The sequence below is a fragment of the Hyperolius riggenbachi genome, chromosome 4 (assembly GCF_040937935.1).
Source record: "Hyperolius riggenbachi isolate aHypRig1 chromosome 4, aHypRig1.pri, whole genome shotgun sequence".
NCBI lineage: Eukaryota > Metazoa > Chordata > Amphibia > Anura > Hyperoliidae > Hyperolius > Hyperolius riggenbachi.
This window is the reverse complement of record NC_090649.1, coordinates 298,731,474-298,753,412: the sequence shown is the minus strand read 5'-3', so window position 1 is coordinate 298,753,412 and position 21,939 is coordinate 298,731,474. Positions and strand designations below refer to the sequence as shown.

At 41.4% G+C, this 21,939-nt stretch overlaps 1 protein-coding gene across 12 annotated transcripts in view; it reads right to left on the bottom strand.

Moving 5' to 3' along the window:
* The window catches only part of LAMA2 (laminin subunit alpha 2), a 1,150,433-nt gene that overhangs the window by 89,032 nt on the left and 1,039,462 nt on the right, over positions 1–21,939 (bottom strand). For 9 of the 12 annotated variants that reach the window (XM_068231524.1, XM_068231529.1, XM_068231531.1 and 6 more), the window contains 5 exons: positions 20,729–20,853; positions 17,973–18,135; positions 14,988–15,132; positions 9,365–9,503; positions 7,181–7,198 (listed from right to left, as the gene is read on the bottom strand). In XM_068231524.1, the coding sequence (XP_068087625.1) occupies positions 7,181–7,198; positions 9,365–9,503; positions 14,988–15,132; positions 17,973–18,135; positions 20,729–20,853 (590 nt within the window). The remainder of the gene's footprint in view (positions 1–7,180; positions 7,199–9,364; positions 9,504–14,987; positions 15,133–17,972; positions 18,136–20,728; positions 20,854–21,939) is intronic. The other 3 variants (XM_068231525.1, XM_068231537.1, XM_068231536.1) reach the window with 1 other exon arrangement.

The window sequence follows — 21,939 nt, the reverse complement described above, 5'->3', positions numbered from 1 at the left end:
CAGCACCAGGGAGTCGACCAGTCAGCACCTGGATCCATCAAGGTGCAAATCCATTAGACCAGCACAGAAAGGAAGACTGGGTCTCCACCTAGGTGGAGACCCAGTCTTCCTTTCTGTACGAAGCCAATTAACATACCTGTATGTTTTTGGGATGTGGGAGGAAACCAGGGTGCCAGGAGGAAACCCACACAGACACAGGGAGAGGATACAAACTCCTTGCAGATGTTGACTTGGCTGGGATTCAAACCAGGGACCCAGAGCTGAAAGGCAAGAGTGCTAACCACTACACCACCATGCTGCCCATTATTTATTATTTATGCTTTTTATCACATAAGCATCAATAGCCATCTACTCTCTAATTATTTTAGTAATTGAGATCACGTCTGATTCACTTTTTGCACTGGTCAATAGAGATATGAACACATTTCTTAATGAACTCATGGTATAGTTTGCCTGACATCTCAGCTGCCTATGTATGGAAACACCATTGCCGAAGCTAGCATTGTGTGACATGATATATGATGAACTACATTTAAAAAAAAAATACAAACACAGAACATTTATATCTCACTTTTCTCCTGGTGGACTCAAAGCACCAGAGCTGCAGCCACTAGGACGCACTCTATAGGCAGTAGCAGTGTTAGGGAGATTAGCCCAAGGTCTCCTACTGAATAGGTGCTGGCTTGCTGAACAGGCAGAGCCATGATTTGAACCCAGGTGTCCTGTGTCAAACGCAGAGCCCTTAACCTTTAACCATTACACTATCCAGCCACTTCATCAACTTCATCATCTTCATCATCATCATCTGATATAAATAAACTACCTGGATTCTAGCCAAAACATTTTCTCTTTTTCATCCTTTGTAGTGAAATAAAACTTTAAATCCTTTTTCTAGATGCTGCTGGTATTTTTAATCAATTATTGTTTGTTATTATTAATCTATAAAGTTTAGCTTCTTGGAAAGTTCAAGTGAGCAATGATTCTGCAAATATCATCAGTCATCTTATTTATTTTTTTAAGAGATTGTGCTTTTGCTTGGCTTTATTTCCAAGCTATTGTTTTACTTTGGTAAAAATCCAAACAAGGCTGAGCAGAAGACAAAGATCATGAATAACTTGCTATTTCATAACCAGCATAAGTCAACTGCTTCAAAAACTGAATCTGGCACATAATTTTTCTTTACTTGACACAACTATTTATTTTGTGCATATACCAGGACAATAAATGGAACTGCAGTAAAATTGCCTTGGCAATAAGATACAATCCTTGTTATCATTTCTCATCCTCTGTCACTTTAAGAAATGAGTAGATCCAGAATCACAAAAAAGTTACTGTGCTAGTTTTAGGTTTGAAAATAATCCGCAAACTAAAAATTTGACAGCCAAATTATTATACTGTATGTGATCAACTGTTTTTGTCAACTCAATCATATTTTTATGTTTTCACATGTAAGTAACATATATTGTAAATTTTTGATATTTTAATTTTCTATTCCCCCAAATAAGGTAAACAGTGTAATATGTTGGTGCTTTATAAATACAATAAATAAATTAAGAAAATACAGCCCACACACAGATTCTTTTTGATTTGCACTGTTGTTGCACCATCTCTTTGCCATCATATTTTTCCCCCTAACACTTATGTTTTAATTCAAACAAACGTTACGTTAGGGAAAAAACAAAAAAAACTCTTGTGCATGCCATGGACAAGCCATCTGACTGCCTAAGAACAAGAAATGAAGAGAAGAAGCTTTACTACTACTGCTAAACTCCTCTCACTCACCTCCTCCTATGACCTCTCCCAGGACTCCTCTAATTCCACCCACAAACATGGCCACACTCGAGGCATGCATTTGAAAGTTGCGCTCTAATTTAGGCGCAACGTTAAGTAACAAATATCAATAACAATAACGGTAAAGAACAATTCATGCGCAAAGTTAAATAACAATAACATAACAGAAAAACAGTAAATAACAATTTAGGCGTAACGTTGAATAAGAATAACCATAACAAAAAAATTGTAAATAACAATTTAATTGCGGTATTACATCATTTATTCGTAAATCTAATGATAGTCTACATCCTGACTATAACCTAACCTCTATCTACCTCTTCCTACTTTCACACAGAATCCTTCCCTGGTGGTTCCTAACCTTAAGACCCCCTTGTGGTGGTGCCTAACTCTTAGACCCCCCCCAGTGGTGCCTAACCATAAGACCCTCCTGGCGGTGCCTAACCCTAAGATCCCTCTGGTGGTGCCTAACCTTAAGAACCCCTGATCTTCGCTAACAGTAATATGATAAACAATTTAATCACAGCTGTCCTCTAAATAGCGGAACGGCTAACAATAATGCAATAAATAACAATATAATTGCAGCCGCATGCTAAATAGTGTAATGGCTATCAATATTACAATAAATAACAATTGCGACCATTTTTAGCCATGTTTTTATTAACTGCTCCTCACTCTAGTCTAGACCTTGTCTTTACTTGACTCTGCTCAGTTTAAACATTTAATTTCCCTCTCAGATCACAATCTTATAACGTTCACAATCTGTCTCCTCCAGCCCCAGTACTGTGCCCTACCCATTTATGTAGGAATTATCGCAACCTTGACCTCTGCTCCCTGGCCAATTCTTGAAACTCCTGAGCTCCTTGTCATCCTTCACTGATCCTGAGACAGAATCCACCTACAGCTCCACCACAGTCTCAGCTGTCATGAATTCAGCTGACGTCCCCCCCACCCCAACATTCGCCCCCGCCACATCAACAGACAGCCCTGGCTGACTGAACCCATTAAACAACTGAAAAGACATTTCAGGATGGCAGAATGGCAGTGGAAAAAAACCTCTACTGCAGATGACTTTACAAAAATGTACTCCAGCCCAGTGATGCTCTTTCACTTGCAAAGCAGTCATACTTCTCACTAATTTCTTCACAGTGCCATAACCCTAAACCACTTTTTAACATCTTCAGCTCCCTTCTCCGCCCCCCCCTCCTCTTCCAACCACATGCTCGTCTGCAGGAGACATTGCATCATACTTTGTGAACAAAATTGAAACAATACAGAACAGCTTTAAAGGGTAACTCTTTTCACCTGTCCAATCACTGCCTTCTTTCTCATCTCTGCCTGGTTGCTTACCAACTAGATACTCCCCCTTCCCACATGGCCAGTCACTCACTTAAACCTCCTCCTTACTAACAACTTTCTTTGCCTTAACTGAACAACTTCTTTCTTCACTAATCTCTAAAGTGCACCTCCCTATCTGTGCCTTGGACCCTATTTCCTCTTATCTTATCCCTGTGTACTACTGGCAACTGGCAACTGTGGGATGTTTTTTCCCCCCTCTGTAAAATAAGCAGAAACCTTACATGATCTTCTTGAGTGCTCTGACGGAGAAAGCTGCATGATTTCATAGCATAACTGGGAGAGCAAGGTTACATACAGCAGTGGCTGGTTAGTGTAATGGTTAAGGGCTCTGCCTCTGACACAGGAGACCTGGGTTCAAATCTCGGCTCTACCTGTTCAGTAAGCCAGCACCTATTTCAGTAAGGAGTTTCTTGGGCAAGTCTCCTTAACACTGTTACTGCCTACTGAGTGCGCTCTAGTGGCTGCCTCGCAATCGCTTTGAGTCCGACAGGAGAAAGGCGCTATACAAATACTGCAATTATTATTATTATATAGCCATGTATAGATATAAGACGCACTCCTGATGCTGAAACCAAGATAAGTAAAGTAAAAATGGGTATCCTTCCTGAATAATTTATTTTGTTCTGCTATGTGTCCTTATCATTCCTCTTTAAAGTGAACCTTAACTGAAAAAAGAAAAAGAGTTTCACTTACCTGGGACTTTGACCAGCCCCCTGCAGCCGTCCTGTGCCACGGCGTGCAAAACTGATCCTCTGGTCCCCATTTCAGTCGGTAGGCCACTGCGCCTCCGCGGCCCTTGTCGCGCTCATCCTTGTACGCCTTCATGTCGGCAAGCGCATCCTGCGCAGGCACAATAAGGCAGGCACAGTGGCCTGCCGACTGATCAGTTGGCACTTGGCAGAAACAAAACTAAGGTGTGGCGGAGGGATCAGAGGATTGGTATGGCGCGCTGCGGGCACAGGAGGGCTGCTGGGGCTGGTCGAAGCCCCCGGTAAGTGAAACTTTTTTCTTTTTTCAGTTAAGGTTCACTTTCAGTGGCGGACAAAGCCAACAGTGGGCCCATGTGCAGGATAAATGAAGGGGCCCCATGCGAATTGTCATAATCATATCAGATTACGATTGGATCCAAATAATGTCAATAAAATAAAAAGTGCATGAATGAAGGTAACATTCTGTTGGCACCATATTAATGTAGCACACATTTCATACTTGTGTATGACTGGGCAACAAGCAAATATTACTGTTCCTCCTGGGTTTCAGAGAAAAATACACAAAGAAGAGCCTACAGAATAATCATATGTTAACTGTGTGCAGCTGCATGGGCCCTAGAGGGCAAAGGGCCCTCTGGTTTCGGCATCAGAAACACCACCTATATCTACAGTATATATTGCTGTATAATGCTGTTCAGGCTGTTTATCCATGCACAATTATCCTCCCAAAGCATTCTTGCAGACTAGTTATTATTTTCACTGGCTTCTGAATTTTCAGAAACAAACATTCCACAGATATGCACCTCATTGGACTAAATATGACACCACATGTGATAAATTTCAGAATGTAAATCAGGGTAAATAAAGATTTTACAATAGGCAAACACCAACTAAAAATGTATACCGTATATACTCGCAAGCAAGCCGAATTTTTGACCCCCCAAAAGTGGGCCAAAAGTTGGGGGGTCGGCTTGCTTGCGAGTCATGGGTATAGGTGCTGTCCCTCCCCGCTCCCCCCGCGGCCACCGCTGCTATTACCTTAGGCGGCGCCGCTTCCTCTATTCCCGTCCTCCTCCGGTAACTCATTCACAGCAGCGCGCCCCCCGCTGCTGTGATGACGCAGGAAACCATAGAGAGCGGTTCCCATAGTAATGGCATCGCCGCTACAGGAAGCCGCTCTCTATGGTTTCCTCGTCATCACAGCAGCGAGAGGCGCGCTGCTGTGAATTAGTTAGTTACCGGAGCAGGACGGGGATAGAGGAAGCGGCGCCGCCTAAGGTAATAGCAGCGGCGGCCGCGGGGGGAGCGGGGAGGGACAGCACCCATCCACCCACCCACCCATACTGGGGCACTATGCTAGCTATATGGGGCACTATGCTAGCTATATGGGGCACTATACAAGCTATACTGGGGCACTATACAAGCTATAATGGGGCACTATACTAGCTATAATGGGGCACTATACTAGCTATACTGGGGGCACTATACTAGCTATAATGGGGCACTATACTAGCTATACTGGGGGCACTATACTAGCTATAATGGGGCACTATACTAGCTATAATGGGGCACTATACTGAGCACTATACTAGCTATACTGGGGGCACTATACTAGCTATAATGGGGCACTATACTAGCTATACTGGGGGCACAATACTAGCTATACTGGGGGCACTATACTAGCTATACTGGGGGCACTATACTAGCTATACTGGGGGCACTATACTAGCTATAATGGGGCACTATACTAGCTATAATGGGGCACTATACTGAGCACTATACTAGCTAAACTGGGGCACTTCACTAGCTATACTGAGCACTATACTAGCTATACTGAGCACTATACTGAGCACTATACTAGCTATGCTGAGCACTATACTAGCTATACTGAGCACTATACTAGCTATACTGGGGCATTTTACTAGCTATACTGAGCACTACCTACCTATACTGAGCACTATACTGGCTATACTGGGCACTATACTGGCTAAACTGGGCACTATACTGGCTATACTGGGCACTATACTGGCTATACTGAGCACTATACTACCTATACTGAGCACTATACTAGCTAAACTGGGGCACTTCACTAGCTATAATGAGCACTATACTAGCTATACTGAGCACTATACTAGCTATAATGAGCACTATACTAGCTATACTGAGCACTATACTAGCTATACTGGGGCATTTTACTAGCTATACTGAGCACTACCTACCTATACTGGGCACTATACTAGCTATACTGGGACATACTGGGGGGATCACGCGGCCAGCGTTTCCTACCCCCGGCTTACATGAGGGTCAATCATTTTTTCCTGTTTTTTGGGGTAAAAGTGGGGGGGTCGGCTTACATGCGGGTCGGCTTGCTTGCGAGTGAGTATATACGGTAAATGGATATCGTAAAAAACAAAAAAACAACACAAAAAAAAAAAAATTATTCATTATAATATTTTCACTTCAGTTCCTCTTTCGAGTATTTCTATACACTATAACAATACAGTTCATGCAGAAAATACTCAACTCTGAATTGCCTCATGCTTGTGCAATGCGGACACAGAATAGCTAAAAGCAGACCTTAAGATAATGTAAAACATTTGTACATACATATTTATTTCAGTAACCATTCAAAATAAAAATGCCAGTGCAAATGTATCTAAAGAATGCCCTTTGTTTGTGTTTTCTTGCTCTGACAAAACAGACGGTGCGATGACGCCCCATAAAGGGCGCTGTGTAACTGAGTCAATAAATGTGGAATATGGGCATAAATGTAAACAAGTGAATAATGAGCACTTCAGCAGCGACTTGATTCTGTGCTAGAAGCAAACCATTAAAAGCTTTCTAATTGTTCATCTTTAGTAGTCAACAGCTTCTCTGACGCCTTTGCATCTCCACTTGCTAATTATCCATTACGTTTGACTAAAGTACATGACTCCAGATATGTTTACAAATGTGTAACCCAGGCTTTATTCTAATTGGTCTTTGTCATGCTGTGGATGAACTCCTGCTAAGGCCTCAAATATAGACTGCGTATGGATTTTGGCTTTGTTTTTCAGTAATGTCTTTCTCAAAACAAACACAGCAAGCAGTAGAAAGCTGTTGAAAATAGCTGGAAGTAAAATGCATACTCGGCTCAGCCGTGTGTGATATCTGAGGGGTCAGTTTGAAGTAGTAGAGACAAGCTAGATTGCCTCTCCTACTGCTCACAAGCTATAGCAGTGCTACTCTGTAACAATATCTGCCCAAAGATCCTGCAAGAGCCATGGAAATCACATGCAGCAGTCTGCAGGCATGACACAATTACACTGTGGATATTTTACCTTGCTTTCATACTGGGACTGAATAAAGGAAACAAAAAGAAGAAAAGGAAAACAATTTTTTACTGAGTATCTTACGAGTCAAACAGACTTTTTCCTGTACTCCACATAGTCATACTGTAAAGTTATGCAACCTCATTTGGACTGTCCAGGGCTGGATTTACCATAAGGCACTGTAGGCACATGCCTACAGGCGTCTAATGATGGAAAGGCAGCTCACTCCCCTCCCGCCTCCTTCCCACCTTCCTTAAGTCCCGATGACAGTGTAAATGAGAGGTTACTCACCCAGATCTTGGAATTGCACTAACGAGATCCCCCATCAGTCAGGGGCACCTCTAGATACTTAATATTGAGGCTACTTAATGCTATGGGGCACCTGCAGCTTCCTATGATAGGCAAGGGAAGTAATGGAGAAGTGACAGCTGGGCCAGCCAGCACACTTGCGGTGCAGTTTGGTGGGGTTTGTAGGTTCATAGAGAGTGAAGTCTAAGGTGCCAGGACATCTGTGCCTATAGGCTCCTATGAGGTAAATCCGGGCCTGGGATTGTCCTTGTGAATAGGCACTTGGGGCCCTTTTCCACTGGCCGCATTTGCAATCATGTTTTTTTGGATTGCAGTGTTTTGCCTTGATTTGCCAATTCTAAGGGCACCACAATTAACACGTTTATCGCGGTGCCCCTTTTCCACCCCTGCGCTTCATTTTCTGGCCACTCACAAAGGCACTGCATGCTGCACTTTCTGTGCAGTAGCGATTAGCCTCTATTAGGCCTTTTAATACTGGCCACAAATCTCAGCTAAAAACATGCTCAATCCTATGGAGAAAATTGCAATGCTGGTTAAGATTTTTGGTAGAAAAGGGCCCTCAAGGATATTGTGCACTGATATGCAGCCAGCAAAAAAGTATTTGTAAGGTACTACTTTGAGTTGGAATATACTTCTTGGTGAATAAATAATGTTTATACTACCTCAAATCTACATTTGAGCAGATCTTTGGCTGTCATGGTCTACAGTACTGTCTGCTGAATGCTTAAAGGACACCTAAACTGAAAGCGATATGGAGGCTGCCATATTTATTTTCTCATAAACAATTCCAGTTTCCTGGCAGTCCTGCTATGGAATTCAACACATGCAAAAGAAACAGGTTTTTTTTTTAACCAAGTCTCTCTCTTTATTCTTCAATCGTTATTTCTTGAAATTGCAGGCGATATATGTATATACAACATCAGACCTTCACTTCACATAGCAAGGCATTTTTTTCTATGTGAAGTGAAGATCTGATGTTGTATCTACATATATCGCCTGCAATTTGAAGAAATAATGATTGAAGAATAAAGAGAGAGACTTGGTTAAAAAAAAACCCCGTTTCTTTTGCATGTGTTGAATTCTGTAGTATCTAGGGGTGGAACCACACCACTTTTTTTCCTGTTAGTGAGTCCTGCTATGGAGTCGCTCCATACCTGGCTCTGATAGAACTCTGGCACTTTATATGGCCTAAGGAAGTGGACTCAGACCCACAAAATGCATTGCGCCTGTGCTTATTAAAATTCATATTTATATGAACTAGCCATTATTGAGGTAAGACACCTCTATTCTTCTCTTTTTAGCTGTATTTTACTCCATTTTATTAACTTCTGGGCGCTTCTTACCACCATTGTCTGGCAATCACTGGGGCAACTCCATGGGTGCCTCAACTAATGCCTCATTCTGCAGCATTTCTGTGGTTATCTTCCTGCCATAATAAAATGACAGCCCCACTGCATCAGCTGAGCCATTAGATGTCTCTGCTATGTAACTTCATGTACCAGATGAAATTTGTCCCATTTTGCCATTCATAATCAAACTGAACATCATTTGCTTATCTTTTAGACCAAAAGTTGTAAGGGAAAAAGTATTGACCAACTTTTCTTTACTTCTTTGTGAGTCTAAATGCTGACCAGCATTCCGATCACTTGTCCCCTCTCACTACTCCATAGTGATAAACATGCTCATGTACCTGAGATAAGGGAAGGTACAGTTCCATAATTAAAATGATCTAAACATCTCTACAAGGATTAAAAATGTGTGGTTTTCAATCAGCTACATTAGAGTTATACTGTACAGTTTCAGTATGCCAGAAAAAAAAACAGTAAAAAGTCATTACTGTGCAATACAAAATGTATTCTCCATCTGTAGGGTGCACTTAGTTACCTTAGGCTTCTCAAGACTGGCAGGCCGCCAAAGTAAATCTTCTCATCAGCCTTTAAATTAAGACCAAAATTACTTCCGGTAGATATAGTGGTGACTTTATCTTCCTCATTGGTGTCCATATCCACAATAGAAATATTAGCTAAAAAACAAATGTAATTACCAACTGTTAAAAATGTAACACTTTTTTTATGCCATCGCAAGTGACAATTATTCCCAGCACTGTGAACTTATCAAATATAAGGTTTAAATGAATGGTAAAAAATGTTACATCCTGTTCCTGTATTGTCAATAGCAATTTACAGAACTGACATGGGAAGGAATTGTTTTATAGTTTTTATGTTTTTGTTTCCATTTTATCTTTAGGACAAAAAGATTCCCTATAGATATCAGCCTAGCACACTTAGACATGTATACAGGAGCAAAAGATGCACAGTGTAGCTTGTACTGGCAGCATGCAGACCAGGGCCCATATGCAATTCACTTTTTCACCTGAGTTTTCTCCTATGTGATATTTTTAAACTTGTCAATAAAATGCCTTTTAAGCCACCAGAAAGCAAGAAAATACTCAAAATAATTTTAATATTACTTTTTCACCTACTTTTTGGTACTTTTTTAATTAAAAAGTGCTGGAAAGTTATTTTAAATCGAAGATGAAAAATTATCTCCTAGGCGAAAACTCAGGTGAAAAAGTGAATTGCATATGGGCCTAGGTGTATTTTGACAAGCATACATTTTGCATATTCGTAATTTTGAATCATTTTTCTCAATCACAATGCAAAGCTGTAATCCAACATTTCAGAAAAAATAATTCTTCTGTTTTTTTAACTGTAATAAGAAACCATAACTTTGCAGTTAGCTTTAATTTCATGCCGACTTTAGCAGTCAATAACAAAACCCCCATACATACTATTGGCTCCAAAATTGGTACATATGTTAATTTTTTTTTTAAAACTTAGTAAAATTAAATTTTCACAGTTGTAATTCTTTTGAATTTTTTAAATCGAATGTATTAAAACTACAAGGTTTTTTTTTTTTTTTTTTTTAATAGTTTTTGACTTGTTCCCAGTATTCCCCTTAACATAGCAGTTTTGATGATGATAGTATGTATGGGGCCTTTGCTATTACCTGCTATATTTAGTTCAAAATTATGCATCATTACTCAAAATTACAAATTGATTATGCAACACCAACTGAATTTGCAATTCATAATTATTTGCAACCATAGTTGCAAAATTGTATGCAAAATCTTGTATAATCCTAGCGTACAGGCTAGCGATGCATTCTGTTGCTATGGAGGAAGTGGAGATACAACAAATGATGCACAAAAGAATGGGAGAGATAAGGAGGAGAGTAATGAGTTTGGCTTGCTTATGGCCAACACAATCTATCTCTTCAACTCTCTGCAGAGGTGGCACCTGCCCTGCAGGAAACCTTGTATGAGACCCTCCCGCGGGTGTACAAGGCATTAGGGGAGTTCCCAATAAGGGGATCCAAGATCTTCAGCACATTTGTTGCTTAGAGGGAAAAGCAAAACACTAAAGCAGTGGTAGGGAACCTTGGCTCTCCAGCTGTGATAAAACTACTAATCCCAGCATGCATTTGCCTTTACTAATCATGCCTGTGATTATCAGACTCCTGCAATGCATTGTGGGACGTGTAGTTACTTCACAGCTGGAGAGCCAAGGTTCCCTACCCCTGCACTAAAGCATTATTAACACTAAATGTGTACAATATAAAAGGCTAAGACTGAGCCCACACATACCGACATGTGTATAGTGTGAGGACACAACTAAGGAAGTTATTGAAATTGTATTCTTTGTGTATCAACCTCATAATACACATTATACTCTATAAAAGAGATTGAATCAGAAGTTAGTTCTTCCACTTTTAATCTGCTTTAGTCACATATAAACTATGTGGTAGAAGGTGATTTGACTTGAATGTTATTGAACAAGGAAGGTTTGCCATTTTATATAGTGGCAAAAAATCATCCCACCATGTTGTCATGCATGTCACTACCATTAAGAAATCATGTCCCTTTTCCCTTTATTTATTTTTACGCATTTCTGATTTGGACCTTTACATCAATGTGCTACCCCCTGCTATTGTTTACATGTGTTTCCACATCACCTGCAGTCAGTGCAAGAATATCAAACATTGGATTGTTGCTGCTTGCTGGTCTCTCAGCTGTCCCTTATCTCTTTCTACTCTCTTCAGATGCTCCATTGCTGCTAATTGCAGTTCTACCTAACATATCTGTGTAATCTTCCCACAAGTTTTGCTCCATTCCCTCTCTGCCCTGTTGTGCTGGATCAGACAATTTGCTGGTTACAAGTCTGCAAGTAAAGCTGTCACACTGCAAAAAGCAGCAGTGGTAGGTTTGCAAGTACATGGATTAGTAGAGTGAAGCCAACAGGAAACACTCCAAAGCAATCTTTGATGTCTATGTTCTGACTGACAGGAAAGAAGAAAAACAAACAACAAGCGACAAGGGGGTTCCTTATTCAGGGGATACAAAATCAGTATTATGTTTCAACTGATTAGATTGTGAGCCCCTCTGAGGGACAGTTAAAGGGAACCTGAGGCGAGAAGTGCCTCAGGTTCCATATTTACCTAGGGCTTCCTTAAAGGGAACCTGAAGCGAGTAACATTTTTTGAAATAAACACATGACGTAGCTGCAAATGAATATTACATACTTACCTCACCATCAGTTCCTCTCAGAAGCTCACCATTTTCTTCTTACAGTGATCCCTTCCAGTTCTGACAACATTTTGTCAGAACTGAAATATACCAGTTGCTGTCAGTTATATATCAGCAGCTGTCAGTTACAAGGAAGGAAGCTGTTATGGGGTAATGGACATTTTCAAAATGGAGGATGGAGAATTCCATTGATGACAGTGGACAAATGGGACACAGGAGAGGAAAAAGAGACTGAAAAAAGAACGCTCCCAGCCATATGAGCGAGAGGGGGAAACACGCCTGGCCATGCATGCGCGACGAAGCGAGACTCGGCCAGGCTTTCAGGCTGAATTGCAGGGGACCGGAGCCACCCGGGGAGACGGTAAGGGATGAGCGGCCTTAAGGGGGCTTAAGGAAGCCCCAGGTAAGTATGGTACCTGAGGCGCTTCTTGTCTCAGCTACACTTTAAGTCACAAGACAATATATACTCTATACAGCGCTGTGGAAGAGGTTGGCGTTATATAAATACAAAATAATAATAACTCCTTTATTAATTAGGAGGACATTTATGTTCAGTCCTGGATTTACCTCATAGGAGCCTATAGGCACAGATGTCCTGGCATCTTAGACTTCACCCTCCATGAACTTACAACCCCCACTAGACTGCGCCGCAAGTGTGCTGGCTGTCCCAACTTTCACTTCTCCCTTACTACCCTTGCCCGTCATAGACAGCCAAATTTCAAGAACCCTGGGTAACCTCCTTCCTCGGGCTTGACACTGCCTGAGTCGCCGGTGCTCAACTCTCCTGTGGGTCACCACTCTACTCACAGCAAATATTCATCAATAAGGAGACGGCACTCTACTGGCTTCAAAACTTGCGTTTATCGAATCATTCAGCAATTACACGACATGTTTCGGGGACATCCCCTTCATCAGGTGTACATGCTTACAATGGTTCACAGTGTTTAAATACATAACCCACAAACCACACCCTATCAAGGGTGTGGTTTGTGGGTTATGTATTTAAACACTGTGAACCATTGTAAGCATGTACACCTGATGAAGGGGATGTCCCCGAAACATGTCGTGTAATTGCTGAATGATTCGATAAACGCAAGTTTTGAAGCCAGTAGAGTGCCGTCATAGACAGCTACAGGTGCCCCTTAGAATTAGGAATTCAGAAGTACCCTCAATATTAACTTATTTTGGTTCCTGGACGTAGAAACTACGTCCAGGAACCATGCGTGGTACCGCGCACTCCCGCGGCCGATCGCGCGCGTGCACGCGCACTCCCGGCCGCGGATTTGGTAGCCAGGCAATCAGTGTATCGGGCTATGGTGCCCGATCACTGATTCCTCTCCCCCGCTGAAAAAGCGACAGCTTCTCTCGGAAGCTGTGCTTTTTCTGGCTGTTCCCTCCCCGATGCGTCACTCTAAGCGTGTGTTACGCTTAGAGTGACGTCATGTAAACAAACTCATGGCCGCCATCTTGTGGCCAAAAAGTAATACAACAACTGAAAGTAAAACATAATAAAAATTAACACACATTTACATTATAAATCTATTGTTTACCTCCCATCCTCCCAAAACTACCCAAATAAAATGTTTACTATAAAAAAAAAAACCATTACAATAAAAAAAACAAAAACATGTAAATATTTACCTAAGGGTCTAAACTTTTTAAATATCAATGTAAAGATGAAATATTTCTATATTTTTTTTATTTTAAACTTGTAAATAGTGATAGATGCAAAATGGAAAAAATGCACCTTTATTTCCAAATAAAATATTGTCGCCATACATTGTGATAGGGACATAATTTTAACGGTGTAATAACCCGGACATATGGGCAAATACAATACGTGAGTTTTAATTATGGAGGCATGTATTATTTTAAAACTATAATGGCTGAAAACTGAGAAATAATGAATTTTTCCATTTTTTTCTTATTCTTCCTGTTAAAATGCATTTACAGTAAAGTGGCTCTTAGCAAAATGTACCCCCCAAAGAAAGCCTAATTGGTGCCGGAAAAAACAAGATATAGATCAGTTCATTGTGATAAGTAGTGATAAAGTTGTAGGCTAATGAATGGGAGGTGAACATTTCTCACGTGAAAACGACGGAACGCGAATGGGTTAAGCAACTATTAAGTAACTAGAGGTACCCCTGACTGAAAAGAGATCTTGTCAGTGGAATGCCAAGAGCAGAGTGAGTAACCTCTCATTTACACTCTCATCAGGGTGCTATATAGAGAAGGAAGGAGGGAGGGAGACACTTGGGGAGGGGAGCGAGCCACCCTTTCCATCATCAAGTGCCTATAGGCACGAGCCTATAGTGCCTTATGGTAAATCCGGCCCTGTTTACATTATAAATATACATATCCTTTAAAGATTGCAATTTCACTTGTAGCAGGAGTACAAGTTAACTAGCTTTGCGACTGAGGTGTTCACATCCCATCTGCTGCCAATAAATTCTGAAACTTCTCTCATTATAGAAGAGCTTCTCACCATGTTATATTCCCATAAAAAAAATAAAAAACCTCTATACATTCCTAGGCATGGTAACCTCTTTACCCTTCACTGAAAATATAATGAACAGATTTATGCGAGGAACTTTGTTAAGGTATTCATCATCATTTCCATGTGTCTAGGTGCATAAACACTAAATGTGCCTATGAATTGGACAGTTATGCTAATTTGTGTTTATTCAGAATGCAGTGGGCATAAAAGGCATTGAGACTGTTTTTAGGTTGAACATAATGGCCTTTGATTGCTGTGTACCGGAGTAGTCTTTCTCTATAGTTAGATTTTATACGTATTATAAACTTTCGGTTGCACAGCAAATGTTTTATGTTATTGTAAATGGCAGTAACTGGAATGCCTGTTTAATGTACTGCATATTATTATAGGCAGTGAGGTGTATAATGTAAATTCCCAATTCCTACCTTGTTTTTGTATTCTGGAGAGGGTGAATGATTTCCATTTGCCATCATTATGATTCTTGTTGCTCACCGCAAAGGCTGTGCCTGATCCCAGATCATAGCTAACTTTTATACGGCCATCACTCAGCTCGACACTCATGAAATCTTTCTGTTCAGATTTGAAACGGAAAGGAGTTTAGCATAGGACACACATAGCTCGTTCAGATTAGATATTCTGTTCTGAAGTAAATGTGATTCTGCTGCATATTAATCTCGGCTGACACTGCCCATAAATATGATTTACAAAAAAGTCTCTTAATGCCGTGGTGCAACATCTGATGATAAACTGCTTTCACAGAGCCAAGACAAATTATTGTTTCTGAAATAAACACATATACAATACAGAGTGCTGTGGAAAAGTTTGGCACTTGTGAAAAGTCTTTCAAGAATATGCAGTGCATAATCTTACTGTATGTGTCAGTGCAAAAGTGCAAAAAAAAACCATCAAATCATTAATTGGTGAAATTCCCCTTTACCTTTAAAATAGCATCAGTTCTGTTATATACACATAGTTTATGAAGGTATTTGGCAGGTAGGTTGCTCCTATGGGTGTATGGGCCCATTCACACCTAAAATCGCTAAACGCTAGCAATTAGTGGTAGCGTTTTGCGCGGATGATTTTTTCATGATGTAACATGGAAAAATCACTGGACAAATTCACGGTTGTTGGAGCAATCGCAATTTGCACTTCTATGAAGGCTAATCGCGATCGCTCCAGAATAGCCACAAAACTGCTGCAGGTAACGGGTTTGAGATTGGTGCTAATCACAAAACGCCCATGATAGGTGCCAATTGCGGCAGTGAGAACACTGCCATAGGGTAAAAAAACGCTAGTGTTTTAAAAAGCGCTAGCGCTTTAGTAATTAGCTAGAATCGGCCGCTAATCACTTAGGTGTGAATGGGCCCAAACACTGACCCCTGCAACCCTCATGACCACAGGGAGGCCCATTCCTCTATCACTCTTCCTCTTCTTAAAGGGGAGCTGTAGTCAAATAACATACTTAAGTTTGTTTTTTGTTTTTTTTACAATATTCAGTTATAAATTAATTGGGCAGTGTTTGCACTTTGTAAAATCTTTCCTCTTCCAGATCTACTTTCTAAAATGTATCACAGTTGGCAACCTTTTTTACTACTGGCAGATGATCCCTGCGGAATGTATTCTTTCACAGTTAGCGATTGTGCATGGGCCATGAGGCACCCGTCCTGCATACATGCCGGGGATTTTGGGCGCAGGATGAAGACCAAAAATGGCTCATCCTGCTATAGTCAATTTCCTGGTGGCATTAATTTCAATTCCCTTTCAAGGCCACCATGGACTTAGGGGAAAGTTGCAATTTCGACTGCCAGCTGATGCATGCTTGGGGCTGTGGTAGGCAGGAGAGTGGACTCGCTCCATACAGTTTTACTTAAGTATGCATGGATGCATCTGCAGCTGTGTGTGCACACCACAATCACTGCACAAAGGAAGCTATAAAAGGAATCAGACAGGTTTGAAGTCATGCCCAGATGCAGTTACTTTCTGCCTTATGGGGCTGGTGGTATTTGCATGTGCATGTGACAACCCTCTTCCTTTTTCACAGAGACAACAAACTGATCTGAGACAATGTAAAACCCTGAGGAGCGTCATTTCATGCTATCGTGTAAAACAGATCTCACGTTCCGCAAACACCTTTACACCTTAAAGCGGAATGAAACCCAGCATTTCTACTTTGCTCTAATACATTACTTACAGCATATTACATACAACCAGCATTTTTTTTTTTTACTAGAACTGCATTAAAAGGGTTACCACAGGCTTTAGAAGCTTCCCTGCCTGCAGAGCTGGCCACTTCCGAACTTTATATAATGTTATCTTGTGTTTAATTGTATCAAGTGAGATATGTAAACAAAGCCTTCTCTCACACTGCCAGGTCCCCTGAACAAAGTCAGACAAGCATAAATGCTTTCTGATGCTTTCTGATTAAGTTAGAGGATGAATAAAGCAGTTATAGATAAAAGGCAAAGTCAGCTCTCAGAGTAAAATAAGTGTACTTTAGGAACAGATAATTTCTAAATGAATAATAATACTTATGCACAAAAGCAAATATGCTAACCGCATGGCATATAAAAAGTAGGAAAACATATTTTTATTGAATATTATGTCAGGGTTTTATGCCACTTTAACCAGTCGGGCGGTATGGACGAGCTCAGCTTGTCCATCACCGCCGGAGGCTGCCGCTCAGGCCCTGCTGGGCCGATTTTCATCAAATAAAGAGCAGCACACGCAGCCGGCACTTTGCCAGCCGCGTGTGCTGCCCGATCGCCGCCGCTCTGCGGCGATCCGCCGCGAGCAGCGGCGAAAGAGGGTCCCCCCAGCCGCCTGAGCCCAGCGTAGCCGGAACAAAAAGTTCCGGCCAGCGCTAAGGGCTGGATCGGAGGCGGCTGACGTCAGGACGTCGGCTGACGTCCATGACGTCACTCCGCTCGTCGCTATGGCGACGATGTAAGCAAAACAAGGAAGGCCGCTCATTGCGGCCTTCCTTGTTTATTCTGGGCGCCGGAGGCGATCGGAAGAACGCCTCCGGAGCGCCCTCTAGTGGGCTTTCATGCAGCCAACTTTCAGTTGGCTGCATGAAATAGTTTTTTTTTATTTAAAAAAAACCCTCCCGCAGCCGCCCTGGCGATCTTAATAGAACGCCAGGGTGGTTAACTCAATAGTGTCTGAGCTGTGATAACCTATAACATTAAGCATTGCTGCTCAACTGGCTGAAGCAGCAAAGTACCAGTACACAGAAAATAAGAAAACCTCTTTCAGATAACTTGAAACCCATTTCCTGAAAACATTTTCCATGCCTTAATAAAAAAACATCAATTGCCTTTAACTGAACAGATGGCAAGCAGAGCTCCAGTTCAGAGATACACTGATTTCAAAGCCAGCCATTCTGCAACAAATATTTAGTGTTCTCTTACCAAGTCCTGTGTTGCCAGATACATCAAGAGTGCATCTGAAGAAAATGTTTTAAACTTGAACATAATAGTAGAGATATTTGGATTCCACCGAACAGGACGGCTGACTGATGCATGCCCATCTCCATCAAACTGGACAGTTCCTTCACTGTCTGCAACCTGTGGACTTCAGAGAACATAGATGTGTTAGCAAACAGACAGATAAACACCTCTGAGATGGATTATTCTGGCACTCAATGGTATTCTAAGTAATCCAGAAAAATGAAAGCATAAGAGTTCCTACAATGCATTTCTGCTAATGTATGGTGTTACGAGTGACCCGCTGATATTTCTTTCCTCCCATCGTTTGTGTGCAGCATTGAGCCCAGGAGCCTGTAGGACCTGCTTGTTCTTGCAATATGGCAAGACAAGTATTAGATTGAAATGAAAAACAAAACACACTGTAACCACATTTGCTTTATATCAGAGTAAAACTTTAAAGAATATTTTGTAGACAGGTAAATTCTATAGCAGAACACAGTGCCATTATCTATGCTATCATTTCATTTTTTTCCGAACCAATAAGTGACATTAATATTTTTTCTTACATAGTTATTGTGTGACTAGAGATATGAATAGTTATATACATGCAAATTAGGTTTTGAAAGATCGCCATGAAACAGGGATGCACGGTACCTAATTCAAAACATTTTTCGACCATTTTTTTCACAGTGGATGTGTTCATGCAATTTAAATTAAATATATTTTCAGACTTTAGAAAGTAAAAAGTACTCATTTGTGTCAAATTAACTTAAAGTAAACCAGAGCTGTAAAAACAATAAGATTTGATACTCACCTGCAGTTTCCTCCTGCAGCATAAACCCATTTGAGTCCCATGCCATCCTTCTGCAGGCTGCCGTTCAGCTGTGATCAGCCCTAGTGATAGTCCGTGTCTACTGCACATGCGTGAGAGGTCCGCACATACACAAAAGACCCAGACGGGGCCCTACTGAGCCTATTACCAGGGCTGATTGCAGGAGGATAGGGCTGATCGGAACAGCTGAATTCTGATTTCGCCGAAATTCGGTATACCGCAGGCGAAAACCGAATTTCGTGTTCCGAATTTTCATGTTCCAAGTGCATTTCATTGGAATTGAATGGTGCCAACTTCCGCTGTCAATTGTGAAGCCCTCTTACATGCTATCATCACCAAATTTGGCATCTATGTTAAGCAGATGAGTAGGAACATGGTAAGAGGATACTGGCGTGGGACCACTCCTGAGGATACTGGCGTGGGATTATCGCAAGGTAAGTATCCCTGGTTAATCTAGAACAATGAAGAACTTTTTTTCGTTGTTGTGTTTCTATTTCTTTTTTTTTAACTCTCTGCTGAAATGGGTAAGGGGTACTGTGCACCCCTATACTCATTTCTCCTGGGGAGGGGGCAGGTCTCCGGGGATCCGCTTGTAAAAGGGGACCCCCGGATGGCACCTTGAACCCCCCCAGGATGTTGGCGGCCCCCACATCCTCCTGGGGCACCGGAGGTGGGGAAGAGCCCCTTGTCCATGGATTGGACAAGGGCTCCGGGGGAGAGGGGAAGGCTTGGCCGCCGCTCTCCCCCAGAGCCCCCCCCATACCATGGACCATGCGGGCTGGTATAGCTCAGGGGTACGAAGCCCCCACGTGGCCGGGACTCCGCATTCTGGCTATCCCAGCCTGCGTGGGGGACAAGGGGGTAAGGAGGCTCAAGAAGGGGGACCCCACGCTGTCTGTTTTCATGAAATGTATACAATATGTATTCAGAACTCGAAATACAGTGCCCTGTTCTGCAGCAAGTGTCATTTTACACAGTTTAAAAACCATTTTTCCTATGAAACTTTAAAATCGATTTGTTCAAAAACGATAAGGTCTTTTCACAATTTTTTTTACCATGTTCCTACTCATCTGCTTAACATACATGAAAAATTTGGTGTTGATAGCACGTACAGCGGCTTCACAATTAACCAAGGAATTAAGCACTATTCACTTCAATGTAAAAGCGAATATGGTACTCAGAATTGCCAAATTTTCGAGTTTCGAGTGCTTACTCGGAACTGCCAAATTCCGATGGCAAACTCAAAATTCGGAATCCGAGAGCTCAGCCCTGGACAGCATGGGACTCAGACAGGTTTATGCTGCAGGAGTAAGCTGCGGGTGAGTATGGTATCAAATCTTCTTGTTTTTCAGCTCTGGTACACTTTAACTTTAAAGAGAAATACATACATACCTAAGAAGAGGGAAGCCTGTGGATCCTGCAGAATGCTCCAAGCAGTGTAGGCGCAATCACGGAGGTGTGCAAATGGGACAGAACAACATACACTGTAGCTGTCACTCAGCTGGGTGCAGACCCATAAGAATTGGAGGGGCCTCAAAGATTATGGGGTGCCCTATTCATTTTTGTCAGTACAGGTATGCTATAAAGGAAAGATTTACATATTCACCCACTGAGCAGAAGAGATGCATTATGGGAGTACCCTCTTGCTGATGAATATTTAAGAATACTTTTTATTTTAGGAAAAAAAATTATATTTAGCATACATAAGATTGGAACAAAATTTACTGAGATAAACTAGGGAGAAAAGTTTATTTTTAAATCAGGCCTACAGTCTCTTCTGACATAAGTTAAAACCGACCTTGGAACGTCTTTGAATGTGTTTCGACACCCTACCGCAATTAACACTTGCCGTTATCACTTTGCATTAAAATTTGTTCTGTAATAAATAATAATAATATGATTTTACCTTATAGAACATCCTTTACAGTCACCTTCTTTGTCTCTAAAATTCCACAATCCTATTGGCTTGTTATCAAGAAATGTTTCACCCATACAACCCGAGAATGTTGTTGTTTTTACTGCATCCGGCTTCTGAAATGATCAGGCAGAATAAATGATCAGCATTAACATGACAAAAACATGCTCTCACCATTATGTTGTAGATGCTGTACAAACATGCAAATTTTTATGTTTCCAATGTAATTTGTTTTCTGCATTTTTATTATTGTTCATAGAATTTGAACCTTTTCCAGAATTCTCAGGAGATTTATGAATAATAATCCCAGCCCCTAGGAATACAAGAAGCTTTCCTTCCTGTGCTTTATGTTTGGTTTATTACTCCATTAAAACCTAGTTTCAGATAATCTATGGGGGTGATTTATTCTCATAACCAGTTTATAATTTGCATGCATCAACCTGGTAATTCTTCTAGAGTATCAAATTCTACATCCTCTGCACAGCAACCATTTCTCCCAGCTTCATTTATTTAGCCGGCAAGTGAACTGGAATAAGGTACCCATGCATTCCTCATCTGTTGACTATTGTCCAATCAAATTCTACATTCAGTGCTTTCACTGGGGGTTGTTTCTCCTACCTGCAGATGGCCTTAAGTAGCCCAGCACTGCGACTGCTACTTCCATTCTGATAGTGTGCTGAGATAGTATTCTTATTAATTTTAGTATTTATATAGCACCGACATCTTCCGCAGTGCTGTACAGAGTATATATCGTCTTGTCACTTAACTGTTCCTCAGAGGGGCTTACAATCTGATCCCTACCACAGTCATATGTCTATGTAAGTACCCTGTAGTATATGTATCGTAGTCTAGGGCCAGTTTAGGGGGATACCAATTTACTGATCTTTATGTTTTTGGGGTGTGGGAGGAAACCGGAGTACCTGGAGGAAACTCATGCAGACACAGGGAGTACATACAAACTCCATGCACATAGTGCCCTGGCTGGGATTTGAACCAGCGCTGCAAGGTCAGAGAGCTAGCTAGCCACTACGCCACCTTGCTTTAAATCTAAGACAAGCGCGCTTACAAATTAGCCAACATGCCGCTCTATACAACAAAGCTATGCAAGGCAGGTAAGAGAAGCTTCATGGTGGAAGTTTAAGTAATTAAAATGTTTGTTTGTGACAAGTTTTGCTTTAACTTTTTAAGTATGAAACTATGCT